Here is a 15,282-nt window from a genome sequence, read left to right on the forward strand (position 1 = left end):
GGTGTGTTGGGGTCTCTTGAAAATCAAAGGGAGATCAGTAAAATAGAGGAAAGGGAGTGGGGGAGGGAGGGGGAGAGGTACAGGGGAAGTACTGTGCAGAGACATTGGCCACATTGCCTTTTTATATTGTGTGAATGTAGAAATACAGAACAACAGACCCCACCATTAGGACATCTACAGGGCACCAATAAAAAAGTGGAAAAAAATTTTGATCACTTAAAAAAAATGCACCCTGTATTTTGGTGGTATTGCATTATTTCATAACATATCAATAAAAATACCAGCTGTTTACATAGCTCCAATTTTCCACACGGGTTGTTTTCATCTTTCACTTTTGGTCTCTTTGTGTCCAATGTGAATTTTATACCTTGTTTGACTTTAATTCGTTTAAGCTGCCTTTTATATGTTTGTTCAATTGCTCTTTTATGTGAGCATTATCTAAGTTTTTTTTTTTTTTTTTTTTTTTGTACCAGGGATTGAATCTAGGGGTGTTTAACCACTAAGCCAAATATCAAGCCTGTTATTTTTTTTTTCCTTATATTTTGAGGCAAGTTCTCACTAAGTTGCTTAGGGCCTCACTAAAGTGTTGAGGCTGACTTTGAACTTGTAATCCTCCTGCCTCAGCCACCTGAGCCACTGGCCACTGGTATGACAGAATCTAAGATTTTTAGGAAAGGACTAGATTGGTCCCCAAATATAATTTTAAGTGTTGAGTAGATGGCTGACAGTATCTATCTTAGGAAAATTTCTCTTTTTCTTTTTTTGTCCTCTCTCTGTGAAATATCTTTGTTGAGTAAAAATCACAGGACTAAGAACTTAAGATACATATATGAAAAGTTATGGTCCTAGCTCTGGAAGGGAGACAAAAAGAAAAAAAAGATCTCAAAAAGATACAAATAATATGTTAACTCTTAAAACTGAGATATGTACATTCTAAGGAAGGTGAGAGGAAGGAGAGGAAGGAATTCATAGGTTGGCTGCTTGAGTCACAAAGATTTCTCCTGGGGAATGACACATTTCCACATCCTTTTAAAATTGAAATTTTCCCTTTTTTTTTTAAGATCATAAAAGTTAAATATGTTCATGGTAGAAAATTTAGAAAGTACTAAATATGTAAAGACTAAAACAAAAGCAAATTCCAATCCTATTCCTGAAAATGAAACAGTTAAATTTTTATTGTAGGAAAGCATTTGCATTTTGAAACTAGTGAGAGGTGGTGGTTCCACATGGGACTCTACTGAACACCACTGGATTATTCACTTTGAAACAGTTTATTGTGCCAGGCACGTGGTGCATGCCTGTAATCATAGCAGTGCGACAGGAGGATCTCAAGTTCAAGGCCAGCCTCAGCAACAGAGTGAGACCCTGTCTCAAAATAAAAAATAAAGATATCTAGGGGACGAGGAGAGCTGGGGATGTAGCAGAGTGGTAAAGCGCCCCTGGATTCAATTCTTAGTTACCCTCCCCACCAAACCCCCCCAAAACAGACACAATAGTTCTTACCTAAGTTAATTGTCTTAGAAAGGTCTGTATTTTATGTGAATAAACTTCATGGGCTGCTAAACTTGAAAAAAAAAATTTCTCTACAAGAGATAGTACATCTAAAGACATCTGTGTCAGAAAATTACAAAAAATATTAAGAGGGCTCAGTATGTTGTTTGGTATTTAATGTTTATATAATTTATACCTGGGAAGGAATATAAGTTCCCAGGTAATACAATTTAGTCAACTCCTTCGTAGTAATAATTCATGTTTTGGGCACAACAATAAAACAAGTGGCTTCTCATTCTACCCCATCTGGATTAGGAAAAAAATATAAAAAGAACAGAATTGATAGCTTATGCTAGAAGACCGTAACAGAGAAAAGTTGATGGGGAAAGAGACTATCAGCAGGTAAAAACAAACACACAAACAACAGACATGGGGAAAGAATCTTCTAGCCACCAGGAAAAAAAAAATCAGAAAATAAACGAAAGCTAAAAATATGCTAAAATTAATTAGTATAGGGAAATTAGTTTTCATAATTACAATTTTGAATCCTGAAGAAGATGTCAAATTGGGCTGTGGATCGTCTAGTAATATCTGTTAATGCATCAGCTACTTTAAGATGTTGATGCTTTCAAGAAGCAGTTTTTCAGTTATGTAAAAATTTAAGCACATGAAATGCCTCTTTCCCAGACATCCTGAATAGATGAAATATTGTATAAATGAATTTTATATTCCTCCTCCTATTAAATTTTAATTTTTCTTTGTCTGAAATCCTTAATGGTAAGGATTCTCTAGCTTTAAAGAGCTTTACGTTGAAAAGAATCATGTATCATGTCCTTCAGCTTTTCGGTATGTCTACCACTGTGGACCACCCTTCATCTTGTGACTCTTGCTTTGTTAATACTCCATCTGGTCCCCAGGATCAAATAGCTCTTCTGTGGAATCGACTTCATTTTCTCACAAATATACAGATAGATTGTTTTAGTACAAATTATTGTTGTGATGTACTAAAGAATATTAGTGAATGAATGCATTCCAAGTATATGTGTGTGTGTGTGTGTGTGTGTGTGTGTGTGTGTGTGTGTGTGTGTATGGTGCTGGGAATTAAACCAAGGGCCTTGAGCATAAGAGGCAAATGCTCTCCCTTGAGCTATGCCCCTAAACCCTTTGAAGTCTATTTTCTGAGTACCCACCATACGCCAGGAGCTAAATACGTACAGATATACCAAGGTTCTGCCTTCGAAGCACTTATTGTCTCTTAAAGGGAACAGGCAGGTAAACACACACACAGTGACACTGGACTGGATGACTGGACCAAGTGTCCTGAAAGTGGAAGTGGGGGAGAAGGGGTATGTCTGGAGGGGCTGTGGACAGCTCCCTAAAAGAGGCGATGCGAATCTGGAACCATAGGGATGAATCTGACATTTGCCAAGGAGACTGGTGGGGGAGACTGAAAACAGCACAGAGACCAGGATTTCTGCCATGGACAGAGCCTACGGTCAGATAATCACAGGACATTAGACTGGAAGGCCAGCTGGGAGCCCCATTCCTCGGGGCCTGCAGCATGTGGTGGGGTTGATAGTAGCTGGTCCTTTCTCTCTTATGTGTGGTCAGTCCCCTTGTGGGAAAGTCTTTTTCAAATATATCTTGTGTTGTGGTTGTTGCTAGGTTTTTTTGTTTGTTTGTTTGTTTGTTTTTGTCTCTCATTCAAGACATTCTTGCTGTCCCAATCCTTCCTCTGCATGTCTCAAGTGCAGACACTCTAAGGGAAGCAAGTGAAGGGCTTGGCCTATCTGCTCATGTGTCCTCTCCTGGCCTTCCCTGCCTGCTGGCTGCATGCACCTTTGAGTCCAGCCCCCTCCCCTGGTCCAGTCAGCTCACTGTGGGGTATCAGGGCACATCATTAAAACCTTGCAACTTCTATATAAGGAACCACAGGTGAGAGGTATTCACGTGATGGGTTCTTTTAGATACCTCTCCGCCAGGGATGCATTTCTCACTAAATAACCTCTCAGTAAGTTTATCCCTCTGCCCCCTTGAAAATGGCTGAATCTCTCTGGTTTGCTGGAAAGGATGCTTGTTTAAAATGTTATTCTTCCAAAGACCTTGGACTAATAGATACTTCAAATGTAGATTTATTTTTTATGAATGAGCATAAAAACTTTCACGTATGCTGGAGCATGTTGGCCTAGGGGTCAAAAAATAACAGACACAAATATCTGCTGCTTCCTATCACAGTGTGATTTCCATCGCTTTGGAGAAGAATTAATTGTGGTCGCTGCCCTCATGTGACAGATTCAGTCTCTTGTCAATACCATCCCTTATCAAGAATCGCTGACACACCATGCAAACCAGATTTTCTGAAACTTTAATAAAGGTTTGCAAGGTTGCTGGGAGGGATCACATAAAATGTGTCTCCACACAGCCCTGTTGTGATTGAAGTGCAATGTTAACATTTGGTCCAGGTGCACAGGATGATGGGGTCGCAGGCACTGCTGCTGATGTCTATCCTGAAGGAGCAAAGGATCTGCCAATGCAATTAACACTTCTTTTAAAAGCAATTTCTAAGTATAATCCTCTTTATACTATATTCTCTTGAATTTGGTGCTTTGAATGGAATTTTATTCCTGCGTACAACTGTTTAAAGGCATTTCTTAGTCTGTCAGTCTGCTCTTATCATTGAATTTATAAGATTTCTTAGCATTAAATGATCAAAAATGATAATCACCATCATTATCTCCTCACCTCTCCTTCACCATGCTTTTTATTACATCTTTGATTTTATAAGGACACAATTATAAATGACACCGAGAAACCGATCTAAAATATATCCTGCAGCATAAAAATTTGGTATTTGGTTGTAAAGTTGTAGATTTAGCAAATAATTTGCTAACTTAATTTTTTAAACTTGATGTTTTGAAATAACTTTAAATTTACATAAAGGCTGAAGAATAATAGCCCATTGAGCTCCAGTTATCCTGTACCCTATAATGATTTCTTAACCATTAACACATCTGGGAAGTCACAGAACAATGTTTTCCTGCTCCCAATACTTTCCTGTGTTTCCTAAGTATAAGGATACTTTCCTGTATCACTGGACAGGCGTCAAAAAATGGGAAATTAACATGGAACCAATGTGACATCTAAACTATAGGCCCCACTCAAGTTTTGCTGATTGCTCCCAATAATGTTCTTTATTTCCAAGATCCAGTCCAGGGCCATGTGTATTAGTTTTTGTGTCGTTTCTTTTCCCTTCCTTCCTTCCTTCCTTCCTTCCTTCCTTCCTTCCTTCCTTCCTTCCTTCCTTCCTTCTTTCCTTCTTTCCTTCTTTCCTTCTTTCCTTCTTTCTTTCTTTCTTTCTTTCTTTCTTTCTTTCTTTCTTTCTTTCTTTCTTTCTTTCTTTCTTTCTTTCCTTCCTTCCTTCCTTTCTTTCTTATTGCAGTACTGGGGATTAAACCTAGGGCCTCATGCATTGAGCTATATCCCCAGCCCTTTAAATCTTTTTTTAAAAAAATTGAGATAGGGTCTTGATGAGTTCAAGCCTGGCCTTGAACTTGTGAATCTCTTGCCTCAGCTGGGATTACAGGTGTGTGCTAGTGCACCTGGCTTCTAGTTTTTGTGATTTTATTCTCCTTCGGTCTATATCACTTTCTCATCTTTCTGTGTCTTGTATAACCTTGATCTTTTTAAAATTTAAAAACCATTAACTTCATAGAATGAAGTTTAGGTTTGATGTTCTTTCTTGATTTTTGTAGTTTTATAGGCCTACCACCCAAATGATGCCATTCTTAGTGCATCGTAACAGAGGCAGAAGGTATTAATTCACCCCATAATCAGGTTAACTTTGATCACCGGATAGAATTGCATTTGCTTGTTTTCCCCCTGCTTAAGTTAATAAGTACCAGGTAATTATTAGTCAAAAAATAATCTATGAATATTTTGTTAGGAACTATTTTGAAGCTTTGTAAAGTGAGTTGATTATTTGCAACAGTTTTGTTCTAACAAGTAACAATGAACCCCTAATTAGTGAATACTGAAACATCATTCCCAGGGAGACACAGAGTGGGTTCCTGTCACTACATAATTACCAACCCATATAACCTTATTTTAGGTATGTTTCTGTCTAAAGACCCCTTTTGGATATATATATTGTCAGTTCATTAGCATTGAGCTCACCACTGACAGCACTGTAACTCCTGCCTAAAGGAAGTCTCTCTAACAAATGCACTTTCCCCATAAGCTCCTCGCAGACACTGTGCTTAGGAACGTGAGACAGCATGGCAGCACTACCCTTGGCAACATTTAAAAAGCAAGTCACCAACAGAAAGCAAGAGAAAGATGGGATGCTATACTGTGAAAAGGATCCTCACTTACTAGATGAAAGCTGAAACAATAAGGTGGGAGAGTCGCTATGTTTCAGCCCAGCCCAACGGATGGGTTGGACAACTCAAGTTTTTCCACCCTGAGCATGACTGTAAAAGTGCTTTTAAGTATTAATTTTGGGGCTACAATGAAATTTTAATAGTGAGTGAATTTGCAAATATGAAATCTACAAACAATGAGGATTGACTGTATCTTGTTCCTATTAGATTTTCACTGACTGCTTTTATCATCTACTGAGTTCAGATTCTCCCAGGTTGCCACTGGGGATTAAACCCAGGGGTGCTTAATCACTGAGCCACATCCCCAGCCCTTGATATTTTTTTTATTTTGAGACAAGGTCTTGATAAATCACTTAGGGCCTTGCTCAGTAGCTGAAACTGAACTTATGATCCTTCCGCATCAGCCTCCAGAGTCCCTGGGATTACAGGTGTGAATCACTGTGCCTGGCTTCTTTACTTCTTGTTCAAGATTTCCCAAGCTCAGCTTGCTTGTTCTCTGCTTCAATTCTGAAGTTAGATATTTCTCTGGTTCCTGTTAGTGGAAAATGATTGTTAGAAACCAAGAAATTAGTACAGGATGAACTAATTTCTATCAGAGTGTGATTACTTCTAAAACCTGTTAGCACACAGAGTTGGGAAGTGCACACATATCTATCATCTATCACCTGTCAATCAATTTATTCTATGTTATCTATCTAGCCTATCTATATAATCGATCCTGTCATCTAACGCTGCCAATCTGTCTTATCTATCTAATCATCTTATTTATTTATTTATCTGCCTAATTGCTTCATAACAATATCTCCAGCTCCAAACTGATATTGAACTGTCTACTCTTCAGTATTTGTAACTCCTTCTTTTAGCAGTTGGAAAGCAGACTCCCATTACTCTGTAATTATTTGCTCAGTCTCTCTGTATGTAAGAAAACACTCAGCGCCACCACTTGAAGGTACAACCCTGGACCTGCGCCCTCCATTCCTGCAGGGCATGCAGGCTGAAAGCTCAGCCCCAATAAATTGGTCGAGGAAGGTGGAAGAAAGAAGGAATCTGGGCTGGGGAGGTAGCCGAGTAGAGCACCAGCATGCACCAGGCCCTGGCTTCAATCCCCAGCACTGCTAACGTAGAGTTTTTGAAAGTCTGAACTTTTCTAAATTCTACTTAAATAAAAAGCAGACCTTGTTTTTTAATGAAAGAGAAGAGAACCAAAACCTATTTCTATTGAATTATGTTTGAAACTACATTTTTATTGTATCAGGTGGGTCTAAATGGAAAACCAGTTTAGTATAACTGGTATCTTTTAAAATATGTATGGGATACATATTTTTTGTATTAAAATTTTTTATTTTATATTTCTCCCAGATGTTTCCGATTCAACACATTGGCTTTAAATATATCAACTAAACTTAATGTTAATCTTTAAATGTAGACAGGTAATTTTTCAATTTTTTTTTCTAATTTCTAAACTTTTTAATTTTAAAATTTTGGATATGACATTTTAATCTAGTGTTTGCAAGAAAGTATTGGCTAGTAATATGAAAGGCTTTATTCTCTGGTGTGTTTGCCCATGTTAAAAAATAAAGTATGCAGCTTCATTGTTCTTTCAAAATGCTAAACTTTTAAAAATTAAGATGTAGAATGTTAAATATAAACAATTATAGCAAATAGTCTTGGCTTTTAAATTTTAGATTCTGATGAATAAGAGGCTATGGATTACAGTTTCAATGAAAGTTGTCCATTTTTAATGAAATCACTGTATTGTGTTGGAGCATAGGGGATAACTATTCTCTGAGATGACTTTGTCAAAAATAGTGCAACTTATTTTTTCCATGAAGAAATGTAAAAATTACCTAAATGTGCATTAATTCACATTGCAAACATGCAAAAAATACAAAATATATACACAGAATTTCGTTTCATTCTTATCTTTCCCAATTCAGTCCTGTTCATACAAGTTAAGCCCTTAAGAGTTTTGCATGATATATATTGAGAAATATATATATATATATATATATATATATAATTTAAAAAAATTATTCTAATTAGTTACATGTGACAGGAGAATGCATTTTGACGCATTGGAGAAGTATATATTTGGCCACATATAAATACATTAGTTTGATTTGTTTGATTTTTGTGACACTATATATGTATGTACATTTTCTGCAGCTTGCTTTAATCATTAATAACAACATTTCTTGGAATTCTTTTGTGCTAGCACATGCAGCTCTGTGTCCTTTTAAACTACTCTGTAGTACTCCATTATATAACTAATTTACTTAAACGTTTCCCATTGATGCACCTTTGACCCCCTTAGTTTTCTCTATTATAAACAATGCTGCAATGAAAATACTTGCTTATGTAGCTGTAGCAAGTTCTGTGAAATAAATGTCTAGACTTAAGGATGAGGCTTTTTTTCCTCCTTGAGGGGTGGTCCAGTAGGTGCTAAGCCACCATCTCTGGGCTCTCCTTCCCTTGGGGAGATCATGGTTCTTTGTTTTCCAGTGCAAAGTACCTGGAAGTATCTGATCTGATGGCCTTGTCCTCTTGAGCTTCTTTAGCTATGATTATTTCCTAAGTGAGGCTGGAGAACCAGGTGCCTGACATCACCTTCCTGTTCCTCAGCTGTGGGCATCTTCAATGTGAGGTCAACAATATGGCGACTTAGAAGTGCATGTTGTAAGGGGCATGATGGTTGGGGGAACTGGTAACCCTAATTTAGGACTGATCTGCAGGTGATTCCCACATTTAATGGACTCTGAGGTCTTCATGGAAAATAACTGTCTTCAATCAATAAAAAAAAAGCACAAGTAATTTAAACAGATTTTGAAATAGGAGTCACAGGTTGGGTATTGCTTGTAAGGATATCTGTGTATGAATATGGTTGTAGGTGTGTTATTTCCTTATTCTGGTTGATACTTAAAACATCAAACCAAAACCAACTCTATTGAACCAAGGGGTTGTTTTCTAATCGTCATCAGATCTTTCTGTTTTTATTCTCTTGTGGCAAATATTGCTGAACAGCTACTTGCAGTTCATTTCAAAAACAATTCAGTTTTATTTTGTTTTCCATCCATTGTTTATAACATTCATTTGTCATTTTTGTCATTTTGTAGACCTACCAAGAGCAGCTGTCAGGATCTTAAGCAACATGACATTCCTTTTTGTGAGTTTGTCATACACAGCTGAGAGTGCCATTGTAACTGCTTTCATTACCTTCATTCCCAAGTTCATCGAGTCACAGTTTGGTATCCCAGCTTCCAATGCCAGCATCTACACTGGTAAGGCACTGCCTCGAGGGCAACTTGAAAACATGGTCATTTTGACCACTAGACTGAAATGGGATGAGTGAAGAGAAAAGTTCAATCTAACAAGTTCATTATCAGCTTCCTGTCCTCCAAGATTTTAGCCAGAGGAAATCCTTTGGAATGTGTTTTCTGTGATTCCTATTGTATTACCGTGTGACATATTTACCAGCTGTATTCTGGAAAAGGGAGAATTTAACATATTTATGTGTTTATGGTCCTCAATTTAAAAAAATGAAACAGGCAACAGCACCCAAATTTTTTAATTTGAATAGATCTTTTTATGGGTTGGCCTGGGTCTTAAAAAGTATTTTGAAAAATTTGGTAAGTGTTAAGTTAAAAAATTGGTAATCTGAAATACAGATTAGTTCCATGCGATTGGGATTTTCCCTTCATAAATGTGGACAGATTTTAATTGAGTTACTGGAAATACTTGAAGTTAAACAGTAAATTTATAAATTTTATGTTATATGATTTATATTTGGGTGGATTGAGTTTTTAGGAATCTCTGATACAGGTACTCATGATACTGAGTATTCAAATCTTCTTTCCTAGTATATATTAGAACTACAAATATGGGAACATTAATTCTCAGGTATTGGGGAATTTTCATTGTACTATGTTATATAATATTCTAGATATTTCCTTAGTCATATTAAAGATAGTCCTTGACTGTATCTTCCTAAAGGCTCAATATATTAATAAAGTATATTTAAACAGTATGAAATAATGATAACTTTCCAGATAACTTGGGCTCCCAAACATAGTAAGCGTAAATTATTTGAAAACTAACAGGCACAATTTTATCGTTGTAGAAAGAGAAGTTGATTTGGAATATTTGGGTAATTGCTTTGCTCTCTGCTTCATTTTTCCCACATAAAGACATAAAATTGGGTTGTAGGTCCCTGATCGAAAATCATTTTAAATAGAATATACTGCTATGGACCATTGCAAGTGTGAAGCATATTTACTGTTGTAAATATGAAGCAATATCACAAAGTATGTATCTCGTTCTCATTTTCTCGATCTTGGTTTCAAAAATATAGTTCTCCTATAATAATAAAGTAAAAATTTCCAGATGATTTTCCAGTGTTGTTGTCAGAAAGTTGAAACCCCCTGTTTCTAGTTTAACTCTTCAGCTGAACAACAACATTTTGCCAGAATTCTTGGTCAGATTCTGCACTCAAAGTCTTCCAACTTAGACTCTAAGCCACTAGCTGTTAAGTGTAGTTTCAAGCATTTCCCAAATTAAATTTCAATGTTAAAAGACGTTCCTGGAAAGAAGTTTTGGAGTAAAATAAATTTGGGATTTGCTGGGTTAAGTGACATCTTACAGAGTTCTTTGCTGCAAGTCTTTTTGTCCCCCTTATTATGTCGGTAGGCAATGTGAAGCTCTCAGAGGAAGATTCAGACCAGACTCTTTCCAGATTTATTTGACCCTGAGACTTTATTCATAGGCATCTTTCTTATGATCAGTCTTTCTCAGGACGCACATGGGGAAGCCATCCTTCACGCCCTGTTCCAACCACACTAAGGAGCAGAGCCGTCTAGATGATCCCACTTCCTTACAAAGGTGCTATTTTGACCCCCAGGGCTACTGGGGCATGGGTCCTATGCTGAGCCAGACAGGAATTGAAGCCTCTTGGGTGTACGTTGTCCAAAGCCGTGTCTTAATTACTGGCAGAGACAAAGGCTAGAAAGATAGTTCATTGTAGAATAATGGAATAGTGTTCAGCTGGAACTGGGGTGTTTGGCCACAGAGTTCCCAGTGGTGATATGTTCAAGGCAGCAATCAACCACCTGGTCAGGAGTGAGCAGGATTGAATGAGGCTAACTGTTCATACCCTGATACAACTTCAGGATGACAGGAGCGATATCACAAAGTGACAATTCCATTCTCGTTTTGTAGTCAGCAGTTTTTTTCCTCCCTCTGTTCCTCTCTCTCTTCTTTCCTTCCTTCATTCTTGCCAATGCAGTCTGTGAAACGTGTGATAGTTTACTGGGCTTTCTTTAAGTCTTCTCCATCCCAGCTCACACACTCTCTCCTTCCTTTCCAGACAGACAACAAATAATAGCAGTCAAGAGATATCAGATTGATCAAGAGCAGCGGGTGGCCTGTTATAGTAAGATACAAAGGGGATGATAGTTCTTTTTAAAGTTCCTGTTATTTCTTTCTGAATTTTTATCAGGTGAATCCTTCTTACTTTTCTCTGAATATAGATTTTTTTCTTTTTTAAGGACTTATTTAAGTTGTGATCTTTTGTTCTCGGAATCCTTTCCTATGTATGTAGGGTGAAATGGAAAATTAGGAAATTTTTCTGAAAAGACTTGACAATAGTTTTAATTTCTTATCCGATAAGGTTTTTGAGTTCAAGCCACTTTTCATATTTCTTGTAGCACTGGGGTTTGAACCCAGGGCCTAGCCATGCTAGATAATGTTCCCATCACTGAGCCACATCCTGAGCCTCTCATTTCATTTTTTAAAATTATCTGGATAAATACCTCAATCCTCCATAGTGATTTGCTCATGAACAGTAGAGAGGAAGCCCCAGACACAAGACAGGACATTGATCACTGTCATTCATTTGGTCATCCGCACCAGCCCTAGACCTTGTGTATGGCTGAGTAACTGCAAAGACTTGAATCAGGGCATTGAGCTGCTGATATAACTGAGAGGAGTGAGAAAGTTCGAGAAATGTGCCAGGGAAAGCTGATTAAATAAACAAATAGAAGATTTGGGCTGCAAAGATGATTTTGGATGTTGGGGTGGTGTGCTTGAGGTGCTTTTCATGGAGCAAATGCCTTTTAATCAGGATTTTTTAAAAAAAGTCAGATTTTCCCATTTGGTGTTGCGAGGAAAGGCATTTCTTACCTGTGGAGGACAGCTTAGGCCAAGTCAAAGCAACAGGGGAGGGTAAAATAAGACTTGCTCTGGCCAGAGAGAGAAAGATGAGCAGTTCATCCCTAGGTCATAAATGCAGGGGACTGGGAAGGCAAGTGGATGGTGTGGGGTGGGAGTTGCTTTCTGACATTTTGGGGTGGGAAATCTGCTCAGGGACCTTCCATGTCACTTGACCACACACACTGAAATCCCTTTGGGGGACACCTTTGCCCTAGTGGGAAGTGATGATACTAATGTTTGATGAGGTCACCACTGCAAACACAGTCAAGCCCATGTCCATCTTCCTGCGTACGTGTCTACATGACAGTGGATCTGTGCCACAGTAGACTTCCCATTCATGGTCTTCCTGATGATCTACTTAGGGTCACATTTATTGCTTGGAATGAAATATTATGAAGTTGATATTTTGGAAAAGACTGTAATGATAGGAAAAGTCTTCAAGTAGGGATTGGACAGTGTGGCCCTGAATCCTGTTGCTACCGGTTACTAGCTTCATGGCTTTGGACACTTTACTTACTCCGTACATTCAGTCCAATGGGGATAAGCTCTCCCCTGTCAATGTTGATGTAAGGAACAAATAAAGTCATGGATACTAATTGGCTCTAAAGCTTACCTAACCTCAACTAGATTCAGCAATATAAATGGGAAAATATAACAATAATAAATTATAGGAGAGAAAATTATTGTTCATTATTTATGTTGATGATACCTGACTTTTAAAGTCATGCAGCTTTAATAGGTCTGAGAATGAAACTTCTGTAATAATACATTTTTATACAGATAACATGATTTAATCCATATACTTAATGCCTATGCAGTAAATATTATTAATTATGCCCATTTCCAGATGGGGAACCAAGGTCCAGAGAGGTTTGAGTTGCTTGCTTAAAGGCAAAATAGTAAGTGGTAGAGCCATGGATGTAAGAATTCTGTATTCCTTGGAGTATTAATATATCAATTCATGATTTTACTTGGAGTATTATAACAGATGTATTATCATTTCATTCATTTTTTTCATTATTTCCAAGAAATAATATTCTGGTGGTTTTAATATTGTCCTTCCATCTAATTCTCCAGCTGCCCCTGCTGCTGAGTCATAGTCAACAACCTTAGTTTTCAGAGCCTGTGATTTTTCAGCATACCTTTGCTTGGGGTCTCCTAGTTTGGCGTGTAGAATCATAGAGTTAGATATTAGTGTGTCTTAATGTAGCCTTGGAAAATTCCGTTTTGCTTTTCCATGATAGAGTAATCAAGATAATTATTTCTGTGCTACAGTGATTATTTTTTTATATACAGGGTGTATTTTTTTTTAGAAAATGACTGTCCTCTTTATTATTGCCTAAATAACCAAATATTTGCCATCTGTCTTCAGCTACTGATTTCTGGTTTTGTCAATGACATTAGAGCCGGCTCTGTGCAGCTCAAATTGCAGACTTTGGGAATCCCTCTATCTTTAGATGCAAGAGATCTGTGAATGTGCTTTCATTCTTCTGAGTGCATCAACATCTTTTCTATACTAGTTCTTCCATTTTATAAGGGAAGTTTTAAAAATTGATTTTGTACTAATTTTTATAAATGTATGCAGTTTTTTTTTTCCAGTGCTGGAAATTGAACCCAAGGGGTCATGTATGCTAGGCAAGTGCTGTACTATTAAGCTATATCTCTACCCCTAAATTTTCTTTTTTAACATTGAACTTAAGCTTTCCTTGTAGTTATGGATGTGCTTTAGCATCACTAGCCATTTCCAAGGTCAGATGATGACCTTTGACTCTGACACCTTTGCTAGTACCACACTGAAATCCAGTGTGCTCCGAAAGAGAAGGGGACAGTCCTTGCAAACCCACATTCTGTAGCAGCTGCTGGAATCGTCTCACTTACATAACTTTAATCAGTCTTGATGGGAAAAGAGGCTGTTAGGAAGTAAAAGTGACAATTATAGGCTCTTTGTCTTTTGGGCAGAGAGATATTTATCACACTGAATTACATTTGTTTTTCTTCAATGCTAATGAGAACTTTTATAAAGGTTATAGTGGACAGTGTCAGGACACTCAGATTCTCTTTACTTTGTTATTCATCAATTAATTTAAGAAATGTTTGAGGGCCCATCATGTGGCAGGTTCTTAGCCAGTACATGAAAGATGGTAGTGAAACAGGGTTCAATTACTAAAGAAGATTCAGAGGACCCATAATGACATGCAGACATTGAAGGATGGGTTACTACTATAGGGTGATGGCATTAAAGTGAGGATGCACTTGGCAGCCACAGCTATGGCTTATCAAGAGGCAGGCTTCAGCTCCCTTCAGAAGGGTTTGAGTGACAGCACCACTTTCTGTCTTCTATCAGGCACCATGAGCATGGAGCACTCTGGACCCACTTAGTCCAAAATGGTGTCTTGGATGGAGTCTTTCATATTTTAAAAATTCTGTTTATATTTTAAAATATTTTCTGTGTTTTGCTGGTCACTTTGGTTCTTGCTATGCAATGAGCCTCAATAGTAGAATTCTTCAGGGGACTTAGTGAGCTCAGGAACAAATCATCATGCTCATTTCTATTAATAACCAGTATCAACCAGCTGGTACCAATCATCCAAGCACTGTCTGACCCGTGGTTAGAGAGCAACACTGTGTTAGTCGACTTTCTATTTCTTGTGACAAAATACCTTGAGATGATTAACTTATAAGGAGAAAAGGATTATTTTGGCTCATGGTTTCAGAGTTTCAGTCCATGGTGAGTTGACTCTATGCTTTTAGGGACTGTGGCCAGGTAGTACATGATAGCAAGAGTATGTGGGTGGAGGGGGTCTGTGCACCTTGTGGTTGTCAGGATACACAGAGAGAGAGACAGAAAAGGGCCAGGGACTCTTACTCCAGGGCAAGGTCATACTCTTTCCTAACTTCTTTCCACCAGAACCCACCTCTCAGAGGTCCTGTCAGCTTCCAATAGCACCACAGCAGGGGACCAAACCTTCAACACTGGGCTGATGGGGGACAGTCAGGATCCAAACTGTAACAAACATTATTAATCAGATACAAACATTATTAATCAGATACATTGTCTTAATCAGCAGGACAGCTCAGGCTAATTCCAGGCCTGCTAGAGTCATAGCCACAGCAATTCCTGGGGCTATAGCAGCCCATAGGTCTCTGCCTTCATGACACTAATCCACTTTGGAACTTCAGGCTGTTTTCTAATCTAAGAAAACCATCA

General features: G+C 37.9%; 1 protein-coding gene across 2 annotated transcripts in view; it reads left to right on the forward strand.

Annotated features, from left to right (window-relative positions):
* The window catches only part of Slco5a1 (solute carrier organic anion transporter family member 5A1), a 136,288-nt gene that overhangs the window by 71,591 nt on the left and 49,415 nt on the right, over positions 1-15,282 (forward strand). The window contains exon 5 of one of the 2 annotated variants that reach the window (XM_026397286.2): positions 8,984-9,148. The exons of the other annotated variant lie outside the window; for it this stretch is intronic. Coding sequence (XP_026253071.2) covers positions 8,984-9,148 — 165 coding nt within the window. The remainder of the gene's footprint in view (positions 1-8,983; positions 9,149-15,282) is intronic. 2 annotated transcript variants of the gene reach the window in all.

Source organism: Urocitellus parryii, chromosome 7, assembly GCF_045843805.1.
Source record: "Urocitellus parryii isolate mUroPar1 chromosome 7, mUroPar1.hap1, whole genome shotgun sequence".
Taxonomy (NCBI): Eukaryota; Metazoa; Chordata; class Mammalia; order Rodentia; family Sciuridae; genus Urocitellus; species Urocitellus parryii.